At 34.9% G+C, this 22,858-nt stretch overlaps 1 protein-coding gene across 6 annotated transcripts in view; it reads right to left on the bottom strand.

Moving 5' to 3' along the window:
* The window catches only part of HACE1 (HECT domain and ankyrin repeat containing E3 ubiquitin protein ligase 1), a 101,557-nt gene that overhangs the window by 40,348 nt on the left and 38,351 nt on the right, over window positions 1–22,858 (bottom strand). For 4 of the 6 annotated variants that reach the window (XM_032275162.1, XM_032275163.1, XM_032275164.1 and 1 more), the window contains 5 exons: window positions 17,395–17,477; window positions 9,025–9,121; window positions 8,749–8,850; window positions 7,700–7,806; window positions 2,122–2,272 (listed from right to left, as the gene is read on the bottom strand). In XM_032275162.1, the coding sequence (XP_032131053.1) occupies window positions 2,122–2,272; window positions 7,700–7,806; window positions 8,749–8,850; window positions 9,025–9,121; window positions 17,395–17,477 (540 nt within the window). The remainder of the gene's footprint in view (window positions 1–2,121; window positions 2,273–7,699; window positions 7,807–8,748; window positions 8,851–9,024; window positions 9,122–17,394; window positions 17,478–22,858) is intronic. The other 2 variants (XM_032275166.1, XM_032275167.1) reach the window with 1 other exon arrangement.

Raw genomic sequence — 22,858 nt, 5'->3', positions numbered from 1 at the left:
AAAATTTAAGAGAAAATAAGTGATGAGAAGAAATTGTAGTTGTGAATGCTGTAGAAAGTACTACCTTAAAAAAAAATGAAACAAAGATACCAGAAGTATTTACATATTACATATATCATAGATATGTGACAAAACATAAAGTTTGGGTTCTATTTTTTAAACATAAGCTAAAAAGGAAAAACAGAGATAACCTCTTCTACTCTGTTATGTCTGTACTGACTGTGTAGGTAGAAAACTAACATTCAAACCAAGGATTAAATACCTACAGAGAGGCTACTTAACATATACTTTCTGATATCAGCTAATAGCAGATTCAAATTTTAACCAAAAACATCAGACAAAATTGAATATAATCCAACGCAATTTGAATAATGGTGACCACTTCGATGCCTGATTTGATTTTATATTCATTACAGGTCAGTAGAAAGGATGAGTCAAAGTCAAATCACGAGTAGATTCCCTCACTATCAGAGTGAGCCATGCCAGAAAACATTAAAAACAACTTTGTAGGATATGAATGTTTGAGCAGTAAAGCTTGCTTAAAACAGTACTGATAAAAAAAAAAAGTGGGTCAATAATGTAGATCAAAATTTTACAAAGACAGTAAGTTGTCACTCCTAAGTTCGAGGAAGTGGTATGTGAAAAGCCACAAGAATTACAAGAATGCATAACTTCATTCTTCCAGGAGGTGGCACAATAAGAAAAAAAGAAAACAAAAAATGCACACACACGTGCACACACAGGCATACATATATGGCTGAAAACTTTCCTTCCTAGACTGATTTTTTTAAAGGGAATAAAACAGATGGACAGACATTTATACATACTTTTCTAAAAGACTACCGTAAAGTATTAATCTATAGGGGCAAAGTTCTTGCAAACTGTTTATTTTTACCTTTCTGCAAAAATTCTCCATGTAAGAAATGAATCATTTAGTATAGAACATTAATTTAGCTTTGAATTTTACCTACAGCAAAGCTGTCAATCCTAACTAGTTTTCAAGGAAGTAGCACATAAAAACACTTATATCGCTGTTTTGATAAATAACCTGTATTTTATACTCAAATCATTGTTTAAAGAAATATAAGTTGGTTGGGTGCAGTAGCTCACACCTGTAATCCCAGCACTTTGGGAGGCAGAGGCAGGCAGACTGCTTGAGCCCAGGAGCTCGAGACCAGCCTGAAAAACACAGAAAAACCCGATCTCTACCAAAAAATATAAAAATTAGCCAGATATGGTGGCATGCACCTGTAGTCCCAGCTACTCAGGAGGCTGAGGTGGGAGCATCACCTGAGCCCAGGGAGGTTGAGGCTGCAGTGAACCATGATTGTGCCACTGCACTCCAGCCTAAGCAACAGAGTGAGGCTCTGTTTCAAAAATAAATACATGAATAAATAAAAAAATGAAGTTATTAAATTAAACATTTTTCTAAAATCTGTTTTTAAAATGTCATCCAGAAAACAGTAACAAATGTAATTATAGTCATATTCATTTTGTTTACTTCATAAAATTATAATTTAACATGAGTAGCAACACTCCCTTGGATTTTACATGAACTCATTCTTCCAAAGACTTAATCCATATGTGCTTATACAGAAAGGCAGCTGGAGCAATACAAAATGTTTTAAGAAAGTATCTCAACAATTCTTCCTTGCAGTGATCTCAGAAATTAACTGTTAGTAAATCCGGTAAATGAAAGTAACCTTACTTTAAAAACACATACACAGACACATACCTAACACACATATCATATTAAAATCTAAATTAAAACTGCATTGATTTCCTTCCTGATAAGACATACATTTCTTTCAAAAGCATGCTGGCTGCATATTATATTAAAAACCTATAACTTAATAAAATTAAGTTTAAACATTAAATATCTCTACCCTTTGAATAAAACACTAATGAAATTAAAAAGTTTATTTGTAAGAAAAATACAGAAAGCTCACCAACTTGCTGTTATTAGACAGAGAAAAGAAAGGTATGCCTAATTTTAAAAGTGATATGGCTATAAACCAAACTTACATCCTGTTCATGAGGTTCCTGATTAATGAATGCATGCTTTGTCAAATTCATCTCTTTTACGTCTGTCTTCCTAATAATGTCATCTACTTTTCTCACCTTGAACACCTGGCTTCTTGGAGTTTTATTCCCATTGTAGCCCATATCAATTCCATTACTGGGGGAGGATGGACCAATTCGAAAGACGTGACAAAATATTCTCACAATCCTTAAAAGGCTCTTCATTTGAGCATCATAATTGCTAGATAGGCTGAAAATAAAAATTAAAATATGAGATTAGATGGAGTAAAACAAATTACATCTTAAAATGCTTATTTTAAAACATTTTCATCCCACTGACCATCTGTTTCATATTATAACTGGAGTAAAATTCCTTTCCTATCATGATAGGAGATAGAACGGTTTAACAAGAAGTTACATTATTTGAATTGCATATAAATGAATTACTATTTTTTAAGCACCCAAAATATAACCAATGATCAAAACTTAAAATATGAAGAAAATCACTCCTTTAGAAGAGTTGGTTTCTTGTGGCAATAACTTCAAGGCAACTCCTAAACTTTTACTTTCAAAAGTATATTTGTAAATTAAATGTATTCTTTAGAACTCTTGATTATATTTCACAGAGACACAATGGTATAAATCATCATATTATTAGGCCAATCCACAACTGTTTTAACAAAGAGGCTAAACTGAACTGTCTGCCACTATATCCCTAATCTCATATCCCCTTCCCAACCCAGAATAGTAACCAATTGTTCACATATAGAACATTCACAAATTGAATAATTTTAAAGTTGCTGTTTACATTAGGTTTGTTCTCTATATAATGTGCTGTCTTAAGACTCTACATATAGATAGGAAATATACCCCTACAATGAAAAAAGAAAAGACTAAAATTAATTAACACTAAATCATATTAAACATAACATAAACTCACTTTTACTAATCAGAAAGCCCTAAGAATCCCACAGTACCTTGGGACTGAATACCAATCATTACCCTTCCACAGAAAAACTGTAGGAGCTAGGCTAAATTTGTATTGAATTTTATTTTTGTTGGTTGATGGTGGTTTTATTTTGATATCTCTAACATCAGTTATCTTATATAACAAATGTTGGAGCAAAGTAAAGAGTTGCATAAACTTCTGGGCAGAATGGCAGAAGCTTCTGCCCTTTTTAAAAATTTAATTATCAAAAGCTTACTGTCTCTTCTCTTATATATTTTACCCAGTTCACTGAAATCTTCCTTTATGATATTTATAGGTATTAATATTAAAAAAATAGTAAGATGATAATGGCAAATGTCTACTTTAAAGTATTTGTTTGATAAATGTCAAATTAGAGGGCATTTTCAATCCTGGTGACATGAATCAAAATTTCTTGACATTTTCACTTTAATATTCATGCTATTTTATCATTGTAAGACTCATGAAATTGTTTTAAAAGTCAATAAAAATTAGCTGTCAGCTACCAGTGTTCACAAATTATCAATAGCTATTGCTGTCCATACAGCTATAACACATTAGCAAAGCCTTTTTTGCTTCAGTAATTTTGAATCAAATGTGTACAGAGTGATTAATTTAGCTTGCACTGATTTTTACATATCTGTCTTTATGAAATAGTGATTCTAATTGTATATCATATGGAACTAACAAAATTAAAATGTAGTTTGGTTGTAACCATCGCCTTTTACAGTGTTGCAGCTTTTGGAAAAGTTAACTACAATGACTCTCAAATTCTGTAAGAGAGGTGTGAATTTGACTTTCTTCTGCAAAATTACCACATATACAAATATTTGTTTTAAATATCTGATCTAGGAAATACATCAGGAGTTATCTTACTTTAAGGTAAAAAGTATTTTCTTAAACCATGGAATCTGATATTATTAATTATAAATATAGTCTAACAATTTTGTATTACTTTACTCAATTGGAACTTCTTCCAAGCTGAATCGCTGCTGCAAAAAATATCATTTCCTCACTTTTCAACCAGTGAAGTGTCTCTTTTGTATTATATAAAAAGACTATAAAATCTAAACCTCATATACCCTTCTCCAGTTGATCACAAAATGATCATTTGTTCCAAAGTTAACATGTTTTAACAGAAAAGTTTAAAAATTAATTTCCTAACTCAAACCCCTATCACTGTAAAATCCTCACCTTTGGTTTATATGGGTATCTTCTTAGTGTCTTACTTAGCATATTGCTATGATTTTTGTGTTCATTTCCACATCATTAACTACCTTTACTTTCAATCATAAATATAGAGAAAGGAAGATAAATCTTTCATTTCAATATAAATATAACATTATATGCAAAAGTCTCAGTAATGTTTATTATCTTTAGCAAATATCCCTGAAATCAGTTAGATAATAGGCTACCAATTTTTCAATAAGTATGCTGGATAACACCTTAGTTGTCACTAATTAACATATATTTGAATCAGTTACTTTCTTAACGAAAATTTCTGTTAAAACAAAGGTCAAAATTACTTCACATAGTGGGTTAATAAACATAAAATGATTCACAAATAAATGAACAAAAGTGAGATCCTCTACAAAATTCATTAAACATAAATCAGCAAGGGGAAACAATCTGTATTTGAAATCATCTTAAGACATAACCTTTTTAACAGTACAATAAATTCTAACGAATAACCAATACTCACTACCAATCCCAACAATGAGATATTTACAGGCCAAAAATGGCCAAACTAATAACAGATTCTATAAAGCATTTGGAACACAGCATTGTAAGTGGTGAGACAGTACAGTTAAGCAGAGGAATTTTTTGTTTGTTTGTTTTTTGAGATGGAGTCTCACTCTGCAGTGGCCAGTCTCGGCTCACTGCAACCTCCAACTCCCTGGTTCAAGTGATTCTCCTGCCTCAGCCTCTCGAGTAGCTGGGATTACAGGCATGTGCCATCACGACCAGCTAATTTTTGTACTGTTAGTAGAGATGGGGTTTCACCATGTTGGCCAGGATGGTCTCGATCTTCTGACCTCGTGATCCTCCCTCCTCCGCCTCCCAAAGTGCTGGGATTACAGGCATAAGCCACCACACCTAGACAGCAATTTTTTAAAAACTACTATTGTTGGCCAGGCACAGTGGCTCATGCCTATAATCCCAGCACTTTGGGTGGCCGAGGAGAGTGGATAATGAAGTCAGGAGATCGAGACCATCCTGGCCAACATGGTGAAACCCCGTCTCAAATAAAACTACAAAAAAATTAGCTGGGCATGGTGGCACATGCCTGTAGTCCCAGCTACTTGGAAGGCTGAGGCAGGAAATTGCTTGAACCCAGGAGGCAGAGATCACAGTGAGCCAAGATCACGCCAATGCACTACAGCCTAGGCGACAGTGCAAGACTCTGTCTCAAAAAATAAAAACAAAAACAAAAAACAGCTACTACTGTTTTGGCCACAGATTCCTTTTTCCTCCCGTTTCCCCTGTCCCACTAACCACCCCGCAGCCCCCATCATTTTTAGAAGCTATAAATAGCAGATTTAGAACCCAGAATCTGCTATTTACTACTGAAGATACAAATCCAGGTTTATTATTAGCTTGGCAAATCATTTAACTTCGATTTTTTTATACATAAAATGGAGATTACATCTACATTATAAAGTTACTGTAAGGTTTAAGTGAAATAATATATTTCAATGTTCCTTAGCTTAGTACCTGCTTAATAAGTGATTAAAGTAAACTTTCATAGATACATAAAAACATATATGCTTTCTGATTACTGTGGAAGTATAAACAACATGACAAATATTTAAGAAGAAAAAATAAGTTTTCTAATGTAGGAAAGCAGGCTAAATAGTATTACAGGTGAACTTAAAATAATAACCATCATCACCTCTACTATATCATGGACCCCCTGCTTTGCATTTTACAGCATTATCTTATTTCATTCTCACAACTCATTAAGATATTTATTACCAGTTTCCAACAAAATGGAGTAAAATCCTGACTAGAATGTAATTTCAACACAGAGATCTTGTCTGTTTTATTCATGATCACCTCACAGATGGTCTAATGGATGGTAGGCCCCACAGATGGTCTAATGGATAGTAGGCCCTCAAAAATATGCATTTGGCTGGGCGCAGTGGCTCACATCTGTAATCCTAACACTTTAGGAGGCTGAGGCAGGTGGACTGCCTGAGTTCAGGAGTTTGTGACCAGCCTGGGTAACATGGTGAAACACCAACTCTATTACAAATAAAAAAAATTAGCCAGGCATGGTGGTGTATGCCTGTAATCCCAGCTACTTGGGAGGCTGAGGCAGGAGAATCACTTGAACCTGGGAGGTGGAGGTTGTAGTGAGCCAAGATTGCATCACCGCACTCCAGCCTGGCCAACGGAGTGAAACTCTGTCTCAAAAACAAAAAAAGAAAAAAAAGTATTAGACGGATGGGTGGATGTTGAAAGGAAACTCCAGAAAGTTAGTTGATAAAGTCACACAGTAAATGACAATATCTGGATTTAAGCTTGAGTCTGGCTGACTCCAAAGCCCATGCTTTTAATGAGCATATCTGAATCTTACAAGGGTTCCATGAAATACATAAATTACTGGGAATAACTAAGTGGGAGCATTATGGAAAGCTGGAATTCAATGACTGTTATAGACAAAGTCTATAGGTAGTCTCAAAGGTAGAAAGAAATAGAGTAATTTTTTAAATGAACAAACGGTATATTGGGTAGAATTGCTGAAAAAGGCTAAATGGTTAAAAGACCAGAAGAAGGTGACCTTGGAATCATGAAGCATAAGGAACCTAGCAAAGGTTCTTTTGAGTAAATAGTACAAAACGGGATTCCAATCTGAAATACATGAAACGTCCCAAAGAAGACGGAAACAAATGGCTAAAATAATAAATTTAATAATATAGCTGATTTAAAGAAAAAGCATGGCGTTGGGAGGAAAAAATTTCAGTGGCAACTACAGAGGTGGGATAAGATCATGACATGTCAATCCATTAAGAGTGGAAGTAGTTAGTAAAATGAATAATATGAAGGGGAAAGCATCCATATCAGAAAGGGGTCAAATTTGTAGGCTAAGAAATAATAAGACAATAATCATTTCTCAATGGCTGCTTATTCCTAATTGGGGTAGCCAGCCACATAGACAGAAGTGTAGCTGCAGGAAAACACTTCATATATAAAGTCAAGTAATATAAGGCATTAACTCCATGAACTTAGTGATGAGCCATTAAAACCACAGGACCTTTCAGAAAGAAGAAAGAACTTAAATGAGGGGAACAGTTCAGGGAAAAAACTTTATAAGGAGTCATGAGGGTACACTGAAAGGTTAAACAGTAGTTTATACCTAATTTTATTTTTATTTGATTAATTAGCAGTCAAGATTTCTGAACTTTCTTGATTATTCTTCATGTACATTTACTTACATGTCTAGTTAAGTAATCATTTCACAAAATTCTAGACGCATATGCTCAAATTCATTGCAGTATGTTCTATTTTTAGTCTCTTTATAGACACTAAAATCTCTTTAGCAATAGTTGATTACCCTGGTCCTTTCAAACAAAACAAACCAGAAGTCAGCAAATTTTTTATAACATGGTATCACTGACAAAAGGCATCCCGCAGAATAAACTACTCAGGAGGTGAAGCCAATAGACACTGCTACCTGTTGATTTCCTCCTATTCAGAAACACTTACCTAAGCAGTTTATGACCATTTGTTGTAGCAACTTCAGCAAGGCTTGTTAGAATCTTTAGGTACTGGCTTTCACTTTGCTGAGACAAATGCTCTAGAACTTGCCGTAACTAAATTTTTTACAAATAAAAAACCGTGATTGCATAGTAATCCATTAAATCTTATCAAACAATTAAGTACCTATTAATTCAGTAAGTATCTTAAAGCCAATTAGTCAAAATCAAGTCCTTTAGTTATTTTGCCTCACATACATTTAAAAGCTAATATAGAGATATAATGATATATAATAAAACCTTTGTTGAAAATCACCCAGGTACAAAACAATAATAAATATAGATAAAATTTAAAAATCAAGTATAGTTTTGGAAATTTAATTCTAAACTTCTAAAATAAAAGAGAAGTTTAAACTCTGCAATTTTTCTAAGACTAAAACTATCACAAATACATAGCTCAGTAAACTAGTGATTACCAATCATAACGATATTCCTCCGCAAATTATTTTCCTCTTGCCGTGGGAATATTCTTTTTTTAAAAGACAGAGAGCATCATGGTGTCGCCCAGGCTGGAGTGTAGAGGGCAGTAGCATGATCTTGGCTCACTGCAGGCTCAGCCTCTGGGCTCAATCCCTCCTCCCAGCTCACCCTCCCAAGTAGCTCAGACTACAGACATGTACCACTACACTTAGCTAATTTTTTTTTTTTTGTAGCAAATGGGTCTTTGTTGCCCAAGCTGGTCTCAAACTCCTGGGCTCAAGCAATCCACCCACCTTGGCCTCCCAAAGTGCTGGAATTACAGGCCTGAGATACCATGCCCAGCCTATTCTAGTTATCTTAAGGAGAGACCAAAGACCCAGAGGGCAGATTTATATGATCAAATATTAGCAAAAACCATATTAATTATTATCTAATATACCCTTATCTTATAATGCAGATAATCTAATTATTGGAACATTTGTGACAATAAGGAAAATTACTAAGCTAAGCACGTTTGTAAAATGTCACATATGCTAAGCATGAATAAAGCTTCTTCATCTACAAGCACAAACACATTACCATGTTTTCTCGGAGGTCTTCATTCTGTGTCATTTGAATAATAGTCTGAAAAAGCCTAGGGTGATATTGAATTAATACTTCACAAGTCTCTCCATAACCACCCTAAAAACAAGAATTAAAGTTATTCGGGGTTAAAAACAGTCCCTTTTAAAGTTCATACTTTTCACACAATAAAAAAACTTTGCACCTACCCTTTCATTGAAAAAAATAATAATTTTACCACTCTCAGTTTCTATTAAAGAGATAAGGGGCTCAGAATATAAATTAAAAGCATACCTGTACACATAAATCCAGAGGAGTTACTCCATTTTTATCTGGCAGATATTTGGCTCCTCGTAACAATAGAATCTGTGCTGTATCTCTCTGACCATGACTGTGTAGAAATAGAAACAAATTAAAAATACAATCTTTTTAAAGTCTTTCTCTATACATTGTGGATAGTTAATATGAGTCAATGGAAGAGTAACAATTTTAAAAATTAAGACAGGAGGATGTGAAACACAGAAAAATACTTTTCTCAGTGTTAAGCGCCATGCTTTCACTATGTAGACCAAAAAGTGACCTATTACATTTTAGAACTGAATTTGTGTCACATTTCCTAAAATAAGTCATAATATTTCGGGGATAAGTAACTACTACTCAGGCTTCTGCTTTATGTTTTTCTTACACTCACTTCCTAATCCCTCTCTCCATCTTAGCTTGACCATTTGCAACTCTAGGCTGACCTTCTTCCTACCACACACATCCAAGTCTCTACGCTTGCTAATCCAAAAGAACCTCAAGAGTCAAAACAAGAGAACATGTTACGGCATATGTTAAAAAAAAAAAAAAAAAAATTAAAAGGAAGGAAGGACAAAAGTAAAACTTTTAAGATTTGGGGGAAGGGGAATATGAGACAGGGTTACTACTCAAAAATACTATCTAACTTTCCACCTTCATTTTATCAACCCACTCAGTTTGGCTTCTGGAGATAGGTATTCAGTCTGTCCTAGAATGAACTCTCCTATTCACATGCCTCATTCCCTGATTGCTCTCTTTCTTATAGAAGCAGAATTGGTAACTATCACTCTGAGAAAAGACCAAGCTACTTAGGGGGTAGTAGCCACTGACTTCTACCAGTCTCTTATTCAATGAGCTCATCTGATCCTAGATAAAGGCAATAAAAAATAAGCTTAGAATCCAGGGAGATTAATGTTAAAGGCTGATTCTTTGGAAATGCCCAGGATCGGGCGCCATGGCTCATGCCCATAATCCCAGCACTTTGGGAGGCCAAGGTGGGTGGATCACCTGAAGTCAGGAGTTTCTATTAAAAATATAAAAATTAGCTGGGCATGGTGGCAGGTACCTGTAATCCCAGTTACCTGCAAGGCTAAGGCAGGAGAATCACTTGAACCTGGGAGGCGGAGGTTGCAGTGAGCCAAGATGGCACCACTGCATTCCAGCCTGGGTAAAAAGATCAAAACCCCAAGAAAGGAAAGGAAAGGGAAAAGGAAAGGAAAAAAGGAATGGAAGAGGAAGGGGAAGGAAAGGAGAAAAGAAAGAAAAAGAAGAGTAAGAAAAGAAAGAAAAGAAAAGAAAGGAGAAAGGGAGGGAGGGAGAAGAAAAGCAAGAAAAGAAAAGGAAAAGAAAACAAAAGCCAGGCCTAAATAAGTTGTACAGTTTGAAAGAGCATGAATCCAAAAAGTACTTTGTAGGTGAGAAAAGCAAGTAATCAAACACAGGTGAAACTACAACTCAGGCACCTGGGCTTCTAGACCAATACACTTTCCACAATGACACTACCTGAAGAGGCATGTCATGTCACAAAGAAAAAGACTACACATATTTCTCAGACACTTACCATGCCCGAGAAAAACAAAACACCATTTATTCTCTTTCACAAAATGGCACAATATGAAGAATAATTTATAGCCAATTGGAATTAAAGTTTTTTTAAAAAAAGAAACTTAATTAGTATCCTACTATGAATCTAGTGCCAGAAAACCATGCAACAGTTATTATAGATATATCACTCTCTTGATACTTTATTACACTGATTATCTTCCTTAATACCAATAAGACAGAACTTAAGAATACTATCTAATTTATTTTAGAAAAATCAAAAAAGTAAGTAAATCAGCAATCCCTCTGAAAGCAACAATAATCAGCTTTACTAGTATCAAGCAAGAAGTCCTCATCAAGCATCACTTGTCATTAAGCTGATAGTGTTGGTCAAGACGTTATAAACTATAGCTAATGGTTATTATTTTATAATTTACACTGTTCCATTCTTTAACGTGCCTAAAAATAAAGGCCAAGTGAAAAGCAACTAACTTGAGCTTAATTTACTTAGGGATATAGTGATACTTCTGCTAGTAGCCAAGGTTCTGAGGAATCCATTTTATAAAACTGCTGTGTTCAATTTTAATGATATCTCTTTCACAGTTCTTTAATATCCATGTGTCCGATTTTTTCCAATTAAATTGGAAACTTCTTGACAGTAGATTTGTTCCATAGTACCAAGCATTGCAGTTGTCTTATAACATGCACTCAGTACATTCAATGAATTATACTACAGGCTTTAACTTTCACCATCTATTTGACAAATAAGTATTAAAGACAGCACTGCACTATAGAAAACAACAAGAGACTTGAAACACAATTTATTTAAGATATACTAGGTCACAAGCATTATGCTCAGTCCTCTGTCCAAAGTCTAACTTAATACTGACATTGTTAATAAGCATCGTTAAATTAAGCAAACAGGAGGCCATTAGCCTGAGATTGTCACTATGCTTTTGAGTTCCTCTGTAACAAACTGCAACCTAACTTGGAAGTGTATATTTTGCAACAAAGAGTAGGTTTCAGCCAATCAGACAGCTAATGTGTCACACCACAACCAAATTAGGCAAACGTCTCAACACATCATGCCCAAATAAGGCAAATACATGCATAAGGGTAGCCATTCACATGATTTCTCTACTTTGCTTCCATATTCAGCTTATAAAAGCTCATTACTTACACACGCTGGGAAGACCTCTTTCAACCCCTTCTGATTCTGAATGATTCATGAATAGTTTATCATTTAAATAAACTTTAAATTTAACTTTTCTAAGGTTTTTCTTTTAAGAGTATTTACTCAATTTTTCAGTTGAGAAAACCATGGCTCAAGAGTATAACGAAGTTGCTCAAGATGAACAGTTACATGGCAGAGCAGAATTTAAATCTGCACCTGTTAGAAATAACACTTGGAGTCATAAGGAAAAATGAGCACTCAGACAAAGGATTTTTTAGCAAAGTAAATTTACTTTTGTGTAGAAGGGTGTCTTGTATGGCTGGTTGTCATGAGACTACTTTGAACAAAGCAGAGTAGAAGTTTTTATTTTTAATGTGACTTTTGTCTCTGTGTCTTTTACTTACTGGCATGTATGGGCATGTAGTAAAGTCAGAAAGAAGAAAAGGAGAAGAAAAAGTGGGGGTACTGGAAATTAAAGAATAAAAGGTTAAGCAGGCTCTTTGAAGAGAAAGTTTGCTTTATCTCACAGCACCAGTCTGACTCCAAAATCCTTCATCTATATCATGCTGCTCTAGCAAGATAAATAAACATAGAGATTGCCCTCTATGTTCTCTGCCCTCTAAAAGTAAACAATCTAGTACTCAAAAAACTACGGTATCAGATACAGGAGAATATGTGCTACGAGAACAATGCAATGGGGATCAGATAGGATGAACAGACAAGATCACCATGTATAAGCAGGACAATGTTAAATATACAAGGTAAATAAAAAAGTCTCAAAATAACTCTGTACCATATATAGCAAAAAAAGGATAATCAGCAGGACGAAAAAGAAATACTAATATAACATTTTTAGAAAGCCAGAGTCATTTCTAAAACTACACAGAAATCTCATTTATGATCAGTTGACATTTCATTTCAAAAATGGATTAAGAGCCAGGTGCCATGGCTCATATCTGTAATCCCAGCACTTTGGGAGGCTGAGGCGGGAGGATCACTTGAGGCCAGGAGTTCAAGAGCCACCTGGACAACATACCTTAACTTTATTAAACATAAAAATTTTTAAATTAGTTGAGTGTGGTGCATATCTATACTCCCAGCTACTTGGGAGGCTGAGATGAGAGAACTGATTGACCCCAGGAGTTGGAGGTTGCAGTGAGTTATGAACACGCCACTGCACTTCAGCCTGGGTGGCAGAACAAGACCCTGTCTCTAAAAAGTAACAATTTAAACATAAGAATAAGTTTTAAAATAGATTTTAAAACAATAAACAATAGCTAATAATATATAAAATCTGCACAACATGGTTAGGAACTCAAGTGCCTCATCTGTAATTCAATTAGAACAATCCTCTTTCAGACTGCTCAAAGTGTTGCATAAAAGATTTTTCAGTTTAAATAACTGTAAAACATTACTCAACAGATAATCATTCTTTATAAATGAAGTTAATATTTTTTGAGACAGTCTCAATTTTTTAATATTGATTGAGATAATACTCTCTTCAAGAAAATGCCTATGTATTTCATGAAAACTAAAAAGTTGACAAATATTTAATAAGAAACCTGTGCTGGCTTAGAACTAGTTTCTCAAAAACTTTCAGCCTCCTAACTTTAGACTCTTTCATCATTATAAATTTGAGAATTTGGCCAAAGTGTAAATAGTACAGGCAGTTCAAATATTTATTATTGGGAATGCCTTACGAAACAGAGTTCATATTTTCTAAAAGTCCCTTCCTATGCTAAAAGTTTACAATTTTAAGTCTAAGAACTCTTTTACATGGCTACTTTGATTTGGAATACTCTAATTGAAAGGAGTTGCTTCACAGTAGCTACAAATCCACATTCTGAATCTTAGCCCTTTCTGACTCTATTAGAGACCTCTAAAACTCCACTAATGTCTCACTAATTTTCTGTATCTATACAATTCCAACTAACCTTGCTTTTCCTAATAGAATAAAAGTTATCTACAGGTACAGAAAATACCTGAAAACCATTATACATCCCAACCTTCATTTGAAGAACCTAGTTGAGGGAATTGGGAACATCAGGATTGAATATAAAACCAATCTAGTAATTTCAGGATTTGAAATATTGGTAGCAATCACATAAAAGACCTAAAAACAAAGGTGTGTAAAGATGACAGAGAGAAAAAAATCAATGTGTGCCTAAATTTTCCTAACAGAAAGCATGAGGTATATAGTTTACATGAGTTACAATGTCCTGCCTGGAGTATTCAGATAAGAAAAGTGGCTGGAAAACACTTTCTATCATAACTTTAGGTCAAAATCCATCTGCAAACGACTCACAGAAGCACTACATTACAAAACAGGGCCAGGTGCGGTGGCTCACACCTGTAATCCCAGCACTTTGGGAGGCCAAGGGAGGCAGATCACCTGAGGTCAGGAGTTCGAGACCAGCCTGGCCAACACGGCAAAACCCCGTCTCTACTAAAATACAAAAATTAGCTGGGTGCGGCGGTGCACACCTGTCCTCCCAGCTACTCAGGAGGCTGAGGCAGAAGAATTGCTTGAACCTGGGTGGCAGAGGTTGCAATGAGCTGAGATTGAGCCAGAAGAAGAATCATTTCTTAGAAAGAAAACCCTGTAGAGCAAATAAATTAAATGAAGACAATACGATTTTATGAGTGAAAGAAGTGTGTGAGAGCTTAAGGAGCACCTTTCAACTACTAAGTGTTGAATATTCTGCAGAATATTAAACATCTGTAAAGATGACTTTACAGAAGTCATCACATTTAATCATCACAATAATCTCACAAGGCAGATATCTCTACTTCCATTTCACAAACAGAGCTTCAGGAGTCAAGAATTTTGACTAATGTTGTACAGCTTTGAGGCAGGGATTTGAATCTGCCTCCACAACCTAGGTCTTTCCCTTGTATTTTAATACCATTCGAAATTTAATTGCAAAATTCAAATACAAAGGAAACAGTTTCAGTAGCTGACACTTAAATATGACATAATATATTATACCTAATAATACTTCTCAACAAATAAAAACCATATATTCCATTTAACCTTTATCTTAGAGCCCTCTAATTTGTCTTGGGGGTTAACTTGTTCTATTTTCTATATTCCTTTCCCTTTAATTTATCAGAAACAATACATTGGGAATAATTTATATTTTTAATTTACACCTATAGCAAGATATCACAAGTAAAATTAAAAGTGTTCCTGCAAAAGAACTACGTTCCATATGTATTATTCTTCTACAACAATGAACTTGGTTTTTGGTTTCACATTTCATCACAGACTTACTTAACTATTTTTATTCAAAAAGATCTAATATTTGCTAAACTGAAACTAAGTGATGGGAATGTTAGGAGAAAGTATTTCTTAAAAATCCTTTTGCTATATCCCTAAGCTCAGACTAACTATTATAGGAATAACCCAGTTCTGCACAACACTAATATACCTCTATTCTTTCAACTATTATAAATGGCATTGTTTTTTATAAGATATTTTTCACAGTGATTCATTCATTCAAAAACATCTACTAAGCATCTAATTGCAAAACACTGTACCACACTTTGACATAAAGTAGTAAACAAAATAAATACAGTTCCTGCTTTCATCAAGTTTTCAGGCATGTAGGGAAGACAGACTATAAACAAGTAAATAAACAACTACAAAATAGGAAGTGCTATGAAAGAAATGACTGTGATACTGCAATCAAAAATTTGGGGAAAGGTGTACCTAGATTGTTCACTAAAAAGTAACTTAATTTAGCAATAACATGAATAAGAAGCAGTCAGCTCTGTAAAAAGCCTAGGGAAGAAGATTTCAGGCAAAACAAACACCAAGTAGAAAAGCCTGCTAAGCTGGTTGCATTTAAGGAACTCAAAGAGAATCAATGTGGTTAAAATACAGTGAGCTAAACAAGAGTGAAATCATGGAGGTCTCACACGCTGAGGTAGAACCTGAATATATCTGAAATGCACCAAAGAGGCACTGAAAAGTTTTACGTACAGGGCTTAAATACAAAGCGACTAGAGTCGGTTCTTTTTTTTTTTTTCTTTTAAGATCACTTTGACTGCTGAGCAAAGAGGTTAGAGGAAAACAACATAGGAATCAGGGAGTCCAGTGAAGAGATTATTGCAGTACTCCAGGCAAAAGGTAACAACTTTAGGGTGGTTTAGGTTGAGTTAGAAGTTGAGATTCCAAACATATTTCGAAGGCGTAATTTACAGAACTTTACTAATAAATTCCAAGTTGACAGAGAAATTTAAAAATAATAACCTAATCATTTCTAATTTAAACAACTGAGAAGATAAGGGTTCTACTGATTAAGATGAGAAAAAACTGGAGGAAAAGTTTGACGAGGAAAATCTGAAGCTCTATTTTGACACGTAAATATCTGAGATTCTGTGGTATTTCTAAGTGATGATGTAAATCAGACAGATGGACATTCAAATCTGGAGCTTCAAAGAAAGGTCTGATCTAAATAACCCTTCAAGATAGAATATGGTTTCAGAGAATCAAACGATTATATTATTCATAAATTCAGGACACTATGGAAGGAACAAGTTTTCTAGCCAAGCAACCAAATCATAAATATAAAGTAAGAAAATAGCTGGTATTGGATAAGATCTGGGAGTCTAGAAATCCAAAAGCCCCTGAATTCTTATACAAGATTATTAAATAGATGATCTGAATCGGTCTCATCAAAGGAACATCAGAGACCCCAACAAGACACTAAACAATAAAAAAGCAGATCTTTCAACCTAAAACCAACCTCCAATAAAATAATACAAAACAGGAAAAAAGAAAAAGAGAGGAGCTTTCTGGAGAGCTCTATATCTGAATATAAAAGCCTAAATAAATATTAAAATTGATATAATTTAAATCAAAAAGAGGAATCACTATACTGTTCTGTGAACTGCTCCTAATTGCAAACTACATTTACATAATATATAATATATATGTGTGTACATATTTTTATATATGTGTGTGGGTGTGGGTGTGTGACTGTATGTGTATAATTATACTGTTAGCTCCTTAGGGACTAGAGTTTATTACTGTATTATAACACCTACAACAATGCATGACACAGTGAGTGCTAATTAAACATCTGCTGATTACATGAATGAATAAGCAAACGAAATGTACACGTCAAGAAAATGAACCAATATGGAAATACAAAAATAACTTCATGTATAACAATATCTAACAAGACTGACTCAATATTTCTTTTCTTTTTTTCTTTTTTTTTGGTTATAGATACAGAGAAAGAAAAGACATGGCTCTGGAAGAAGATATATTCCAACAGCTTATCCCACTGGAAATGACCTGGTTACACAACAGTAAACTGTGGGAATGACCAGATTACTGATTTGTCTTTTGTTAATAAGTACTTAGTCTAAAATTGAAGTAATCAAGGAAATCAAAAGCTCCCACATATAACATAAAAACAATGGCAATTAAACATAACAGAAAATACTTTTCCTCATGCAGTTAAGTAATAGAACCATAATATCTCATTTTAAAAGAGAGTATACTTCATCTTAAAAGAGAGCACAGTATTTGTGGGACAACAAGAGAGATTTAGAAAATACAAAGAAATGTGTGTGTCTGGAAATAGAGTATATATACAACATTCTTTAATAGGAGCATCTGGAAATATAAAATATCATACCTGCAAGCAAAGTACAATGGAGTGGCTCCTGATACATTTGGCCTGTTAATATCAGCACCACTGTCTAGCAAGCATTGCACTGTCTGAGGGGAAAAAAATAATTAAAAGTAAGGCCAGAAGAGTCAAACAAAAGATACAGTTACCACAATTTTATTCCTTATAAGGAAAGTTCTTCCCACAACTTGAAGCTCTACATAGGAACTAAGTGAGCACGTGACAATTATTATAGCTGGGCAAACTCAACTTTCTGTAAGCTCTCTTAGTTTCTCAGGCACAACACAATATATGTGGAATTAACAATGTAATAGAAACTGTGTTAATCTGGAAGTCTTTAGAGCAGCACGGTATCATAAGTAGTCAGTAGTCACATGTGGCTACCAAGTACTTGAAATGTGGCTAAGTACAGCTAAGAAACTAAGTTTTTAATTGTATTTAATTATAACTAATTTGAATCTAAACAGCCACATGTGTCTAGTGAATTAGACCCCATTGCTTTAGATACCTGAATTTAAATTGCTTTAAATACCAGAATTTTTCACCTCTAAAACAAAAAATAAGCACCAGAGTAACAACTTTCCCAAAGTCAAGAGCATAATTTTTTTTTTTTTTTTTGAGACGGAGTTTCGCTCTTGTTACCCAGGCTGGAGTGCAATGGCGCGATCTCGGCTCACCGCAACCTCCGCCTCCTGGGTTCAGGCAATTCTCCTGCCTCAGCCTCCTGAGTAGCTGGGATTACAGGCACATGCCACCATGCCCAGCTGAATTTTTGTATTTTTAATAGAGACGGGGTTTCACCATGTTGATCAGGATGGTCTCGATCTCTTGACCTCGTGATCCACCCGCCTCGGCCTCCCAAAGTGCTGGGATTACAGGCGTGAAGGAGCATAATTATTAAAGTACAACATTTTAAAAAGCTAAGACGCCCTTCTGATATTAGCAGTAGCATATACAGGCTCAATTTCACTGACTGCCATTAATATATGCTTAGTCCCCCAAGCTCTACTCCTCCAATCATTTAACTCATACTAAGAGAGAGTACGCTAACATAAAATCTTAAAAATACATATCTGATGATTAAGGATCAGTTGAAAACCTTTTAAAAACACTTTTATGGTTTTATTCCTAAAATCCTCATTGAGTTTTTTCTGCTAAAAGGAAGAAAATGTAAAAACATAAAACCTGAGAAGGTAATAGGTGGCTTGAGACCAGTAGTTTGAGACCAGTTTAGTCTATACAGTGAGACCCCATTTCTACAAAAACATAAAAAAAATTAGCTAGTCATGCATGGTAGCACGTTATGGTAGTAGGCCTAGCTACTCAGGAGGCTGAGGCGGGAGGATCATTTGAGCCCAGGAGTTTAAGGCTACTATGAACTATATTACATCACTGCACCCCAGCCCGGGCAACAGAGCAAGACCCCATGTCTAAAAATAAAATAAAATAGTTTGAAATTAGACTGTTTTTTACTTCTGGATCGAACACATCTCTTCATCTTTATTGCTGCTTTTAAACAAAGCACAATATCCGTAAAATAATAAGACTAAATACCCAAAGGAAGAAGAACAAGAAAGAAAACAACAGCATACTAGGTAAGTCAGTAAGTTTTGGAAAGACAGCAAGCAAATGGAGAAATAGTAACTGACTTAGCAGATCAAAGAAAGCTAAAGTCTAACTGCCTACAAATGGAATTTCAACAATAAGCAACTAAATTCTTACTACAAAACATACACATTAAGGAAAAAAAAAGGAACAGAGGAATTGGAAGTACCAGGTATCTTGGAAAATAGAAATCGTTATGTAGAGCTAAAAACAGAAGGAATAGTTGAAAGCCAATAAAAGAAACAGACCCTCCCCTAGGACCTTTCTTCCCATCCTATCCAGTTAGTTATTATCCCTCTTTATACTGTCTTGGAAGATGGGAAGTTTATTCTCTGCACAAAGTGAACAGGGAGGCTCTAGACTGGTAGACAAGAAACACAGGTAAAGCAAAAGATGAGAAGCCATGGTAAAAACAACTAATTAAGTGAAAACCTTCAGCCTCCATGTTCTACTAGGCTCCCAGAAATCCAGCAGGCAGGCTTAAAAATCTCAAGTAGAAGGAATTAAAAGCTTCCTCTGGAGACTAGCATAAGAAAAGAATCTTAAAGATACTGGCATTAGAAAGTCCCCAGTGAAACAGCTCAGTTCGGCCAGGCATGGTGGCTCATGCCTATAATTCTAAGACTTTGGAAAACCAAGGTGGAAAGATCATTTGAGGCCAGGTGTTCAAGACCAGCGTGGGCAATTTAAAGAAATTCCATTTCTACAACAAAAGCTTAAAATTAGCCAGGCATGGTGGTGTATGCAAGACCTTATCTGAAAGCAAGACCCTATCTCTAAAAAGAAATAAAAATAAAAAATAAAGAAATAGCCCAATTCAGGACAATGGGTCTAGGGTAGTAGTCCCCAACGAAGGCTAAATTTTGCCCCTGGGGACATGAGGCAACTTTATTTTTATGACTGGGGAAGGGAGAATGCTATTGGCAGCTAGTGGGTAGAGGTCAGAGTTGCAGCTAAACATCCTAAAATGCAGCTGACAGCCCCCGCAACAAAGAATTATCAGATCCAAAATATCAACAGTGTTGAGACAGAGAAACCTTAGTGTACAATCAAACCAAGTAGTCAACAAACAAACTCAACCCATGTACATAAGGCTCCCAGTCAGCATTTGAGTACCTCACCATTACACAAGAATGAACAGACAATATTTAAAATACAACTGAAGCAGGCCTCTAACCTGAAAAACAAAAATTACAACAAACAGAAAAATGAAACTCAGAATAACAAAGCCAATAAAGGGAACTAAAGAAAACAACAAAAATTAGAAAAGTAACTGATAACCTCAAACAGAAAAGAAATTATACTATGGAATGAGAAAAGGATGTTGGGTAGAAAATATTCAAAGAATGAGAAATCAAAAATACAATGGAATAAATAAAAATTCAACAGAAGTTTAAAAAGAAAATGTTTAGGAATTCTACAAAGTAGAATAAAAACACAAAAAGTAAAAAATAATAAAGATGAGAAAATTTGTTAATCAAGGGAGACATATTGCAGAAATTGAGAATAAAGAAAAGGAAGCGGGTGAGGGACAAAAGGGGAATAACCAAGAAATAATACCAAAAAAGTTCCCGGAACTGAAGGACATGTGGTGCCAGGTATAAAAGGCTCAACAAGAGTACAGTCTATTAAATTAAAAGATCTTCAACAAGGTAAGTCAAAGTGAAATTTCATAACATCAGGGATAAAAGATTCCAGAGATAAACAGAAATCAGGTGGGCACTAAACTTTTCAACAGCAACACAGAAATCTAAAATGTGAAAAGCCTTCCAAATTGTAAGATAAATTACTCTATATGCAGAATTCTATAGCCAACTATACTATTATTCAAATAGATGGTTATAAATAAAAAACATGTTTATTTTATAAGATGTTAAAAATTACCTTCAATGCACCTTTTCTCAAGAAGCTACTGAAGTATCCTCCTACAAAGCAGAGAATAAACCAAAATAGAAGACGTGGAATCTAGAATATGGAGATTCAAACATGGGAGAGACACTAAGATTATTTCTAGATTTAGAGGGTGATATGGTTTGGATTTGTGTCCCTGCCCAAATATCCTGTTGAACTGGAGGAGGGACCTGGTGGTAGGTGACTGGATCAAGGGGGCAGATTTCCCCCTTGCTGCTCTCATGAGAACTGATGGTTTAAAGACGTGTGGCACTACCCCCTTTCACACTCTCTCTCTCTCCTGCTGACATGTGAAGAAGCTGCTTGCTTCCCCTTCACCTTCCACCATGATTTTAAGTTTCCTGAGGCCTCCCAGTCATGCTTCCTGTTAAGCCTGCACAACTGTCAGTTAAAACTCTTTTCTTCTTAAATTATCCAGCTTCAGATAGTTCTTTTATAGCAGCGTGATAACAAATTAATACAGAGGAGAAAAAAAGATGGAACTAACAAACTAACAAATCTGACTTTGTAAAAGAGAGGATATAGGATCATATAGAAGATGCTGATTCGTACAAAGAAAACTGAGCAAAGCCAATTATTAACTTCAAGAAAAATAGTTGAAGAAGAATATTATAGTTCACTACTTGACTGAGGAGTAAATAATACTTTCTTAACTGTATATATAACCAATGTTGTCTAATCAAAACTTATAAATCGTCATTTATGATAATAAGAAATGATTAAGTAACATTTAAAAGCCATAAACTGAGAAAGAGCCATGGAAGCTTATCATTTGGAAATACGTACCAAAGGAAAAGTTTAAAAAGTTGAAAGTTGCCTCTGCTGATCATGACTTGACAAAGAGGACGGCTGGTTTAAGGGACTAGCAATCTTATTAGAAGATTTTAACACTAATAAAATATTTTTTTAAATGGTATTCACATGTCCACCTAAATTTACTTCTATCCCAACATGAATTCTATAATCTATGTAATAAAAGCAGTATTATATAAAACTATATTATTAGCTATGTCATTCCTTTAAACTGAAAACAAGTGGTCAAGTATAGCTTTCAAATATAAGAAAAACACGTATTTAGGTCACTATTTTATAAGAGAAGGTCTATGTGGGCCTTCTAATTATGGCTTTCCTCTGATTATTGACCTAAAAGCTGTGTCTGTAAGGTCCCAAAATAGGAGTGAGATGGAAAGTAGCAACAGTGTTCACTACTGTTATAGAAATTATAGAAAATAAGTCTGCCAACCAAAAAAAAGTCAAGGACCAGATGAATTCACAGCTGAATTCCACCAGATGTACAATGAAAAGCTGCTACCATTCCCATTTGAAGTATTCTAAAAAATTGAGAAGGAGGGACTATCCCCTAACTCATTCTACGAGGCCAGCATTAACCTGATACCGAACCCTGGCACAAATACAGCAAAAAAAGAAAATGTCAGACCAATATCCTTGATGAAATTGATGCAAAAATCCCTAACAAAATACTGGCAAGCAGAATCCGGCAGCACATCAAAAAGCTTATTTACCACAATCAAGTAGGTTTCAATCCCAGGATGCAAGGTTGGTTCAACATACACAAACCAACAAATGTGATTCAGCACATAAGCAGAGCTAAAGACAAAAGCCACGATTATCTCAATAGATGCAGAAAAGGCTTTTGATAAAAAGTCAACATCCATTTGTGTTTTTTTAAAAAAGACCTCTAAATAAACTAGGTATTGAAGGAACACATCTCAAAATAATAAGAACCATCTATAACAAACCCACAGCCAATATCATACTGAATGGGCAAAAGGTGGAAGCATTCCCTTGAAAACCAGCATAAGACAAGGATGCTTTCTCTCACCACGCATATTCAATGTAGTATTGGAAGTTCTGGCCAAGGCAATCAAGGCAAGAGAAAGAAACAAAAGGACAAACAAATAGAAAGAAATCAAACTATCCCTGTTTGCAGATG

The sequence above is a fragment of the Sapajus apella genome, unplaced genomic scaffold, assembly GCF_009761245.1.
Source record: "Sapajus apella isolate SASKATOON/1434 unplaced genomic scaffold, GSC_monkey_1.0 scaffold6, whole genome shotgun sequence".
Classification (NCBI taxonomy): Eukaryota; Metazoa; Chordata; class Mammalia; order Primates; family Cebidae; genus Sapajus; species Sapajus apella.
The sequence above is the reverse complement of the archived record's forward strand: the minus strand, read 5'-3'. Positions and strand labels throughout refer to the sequence as shown.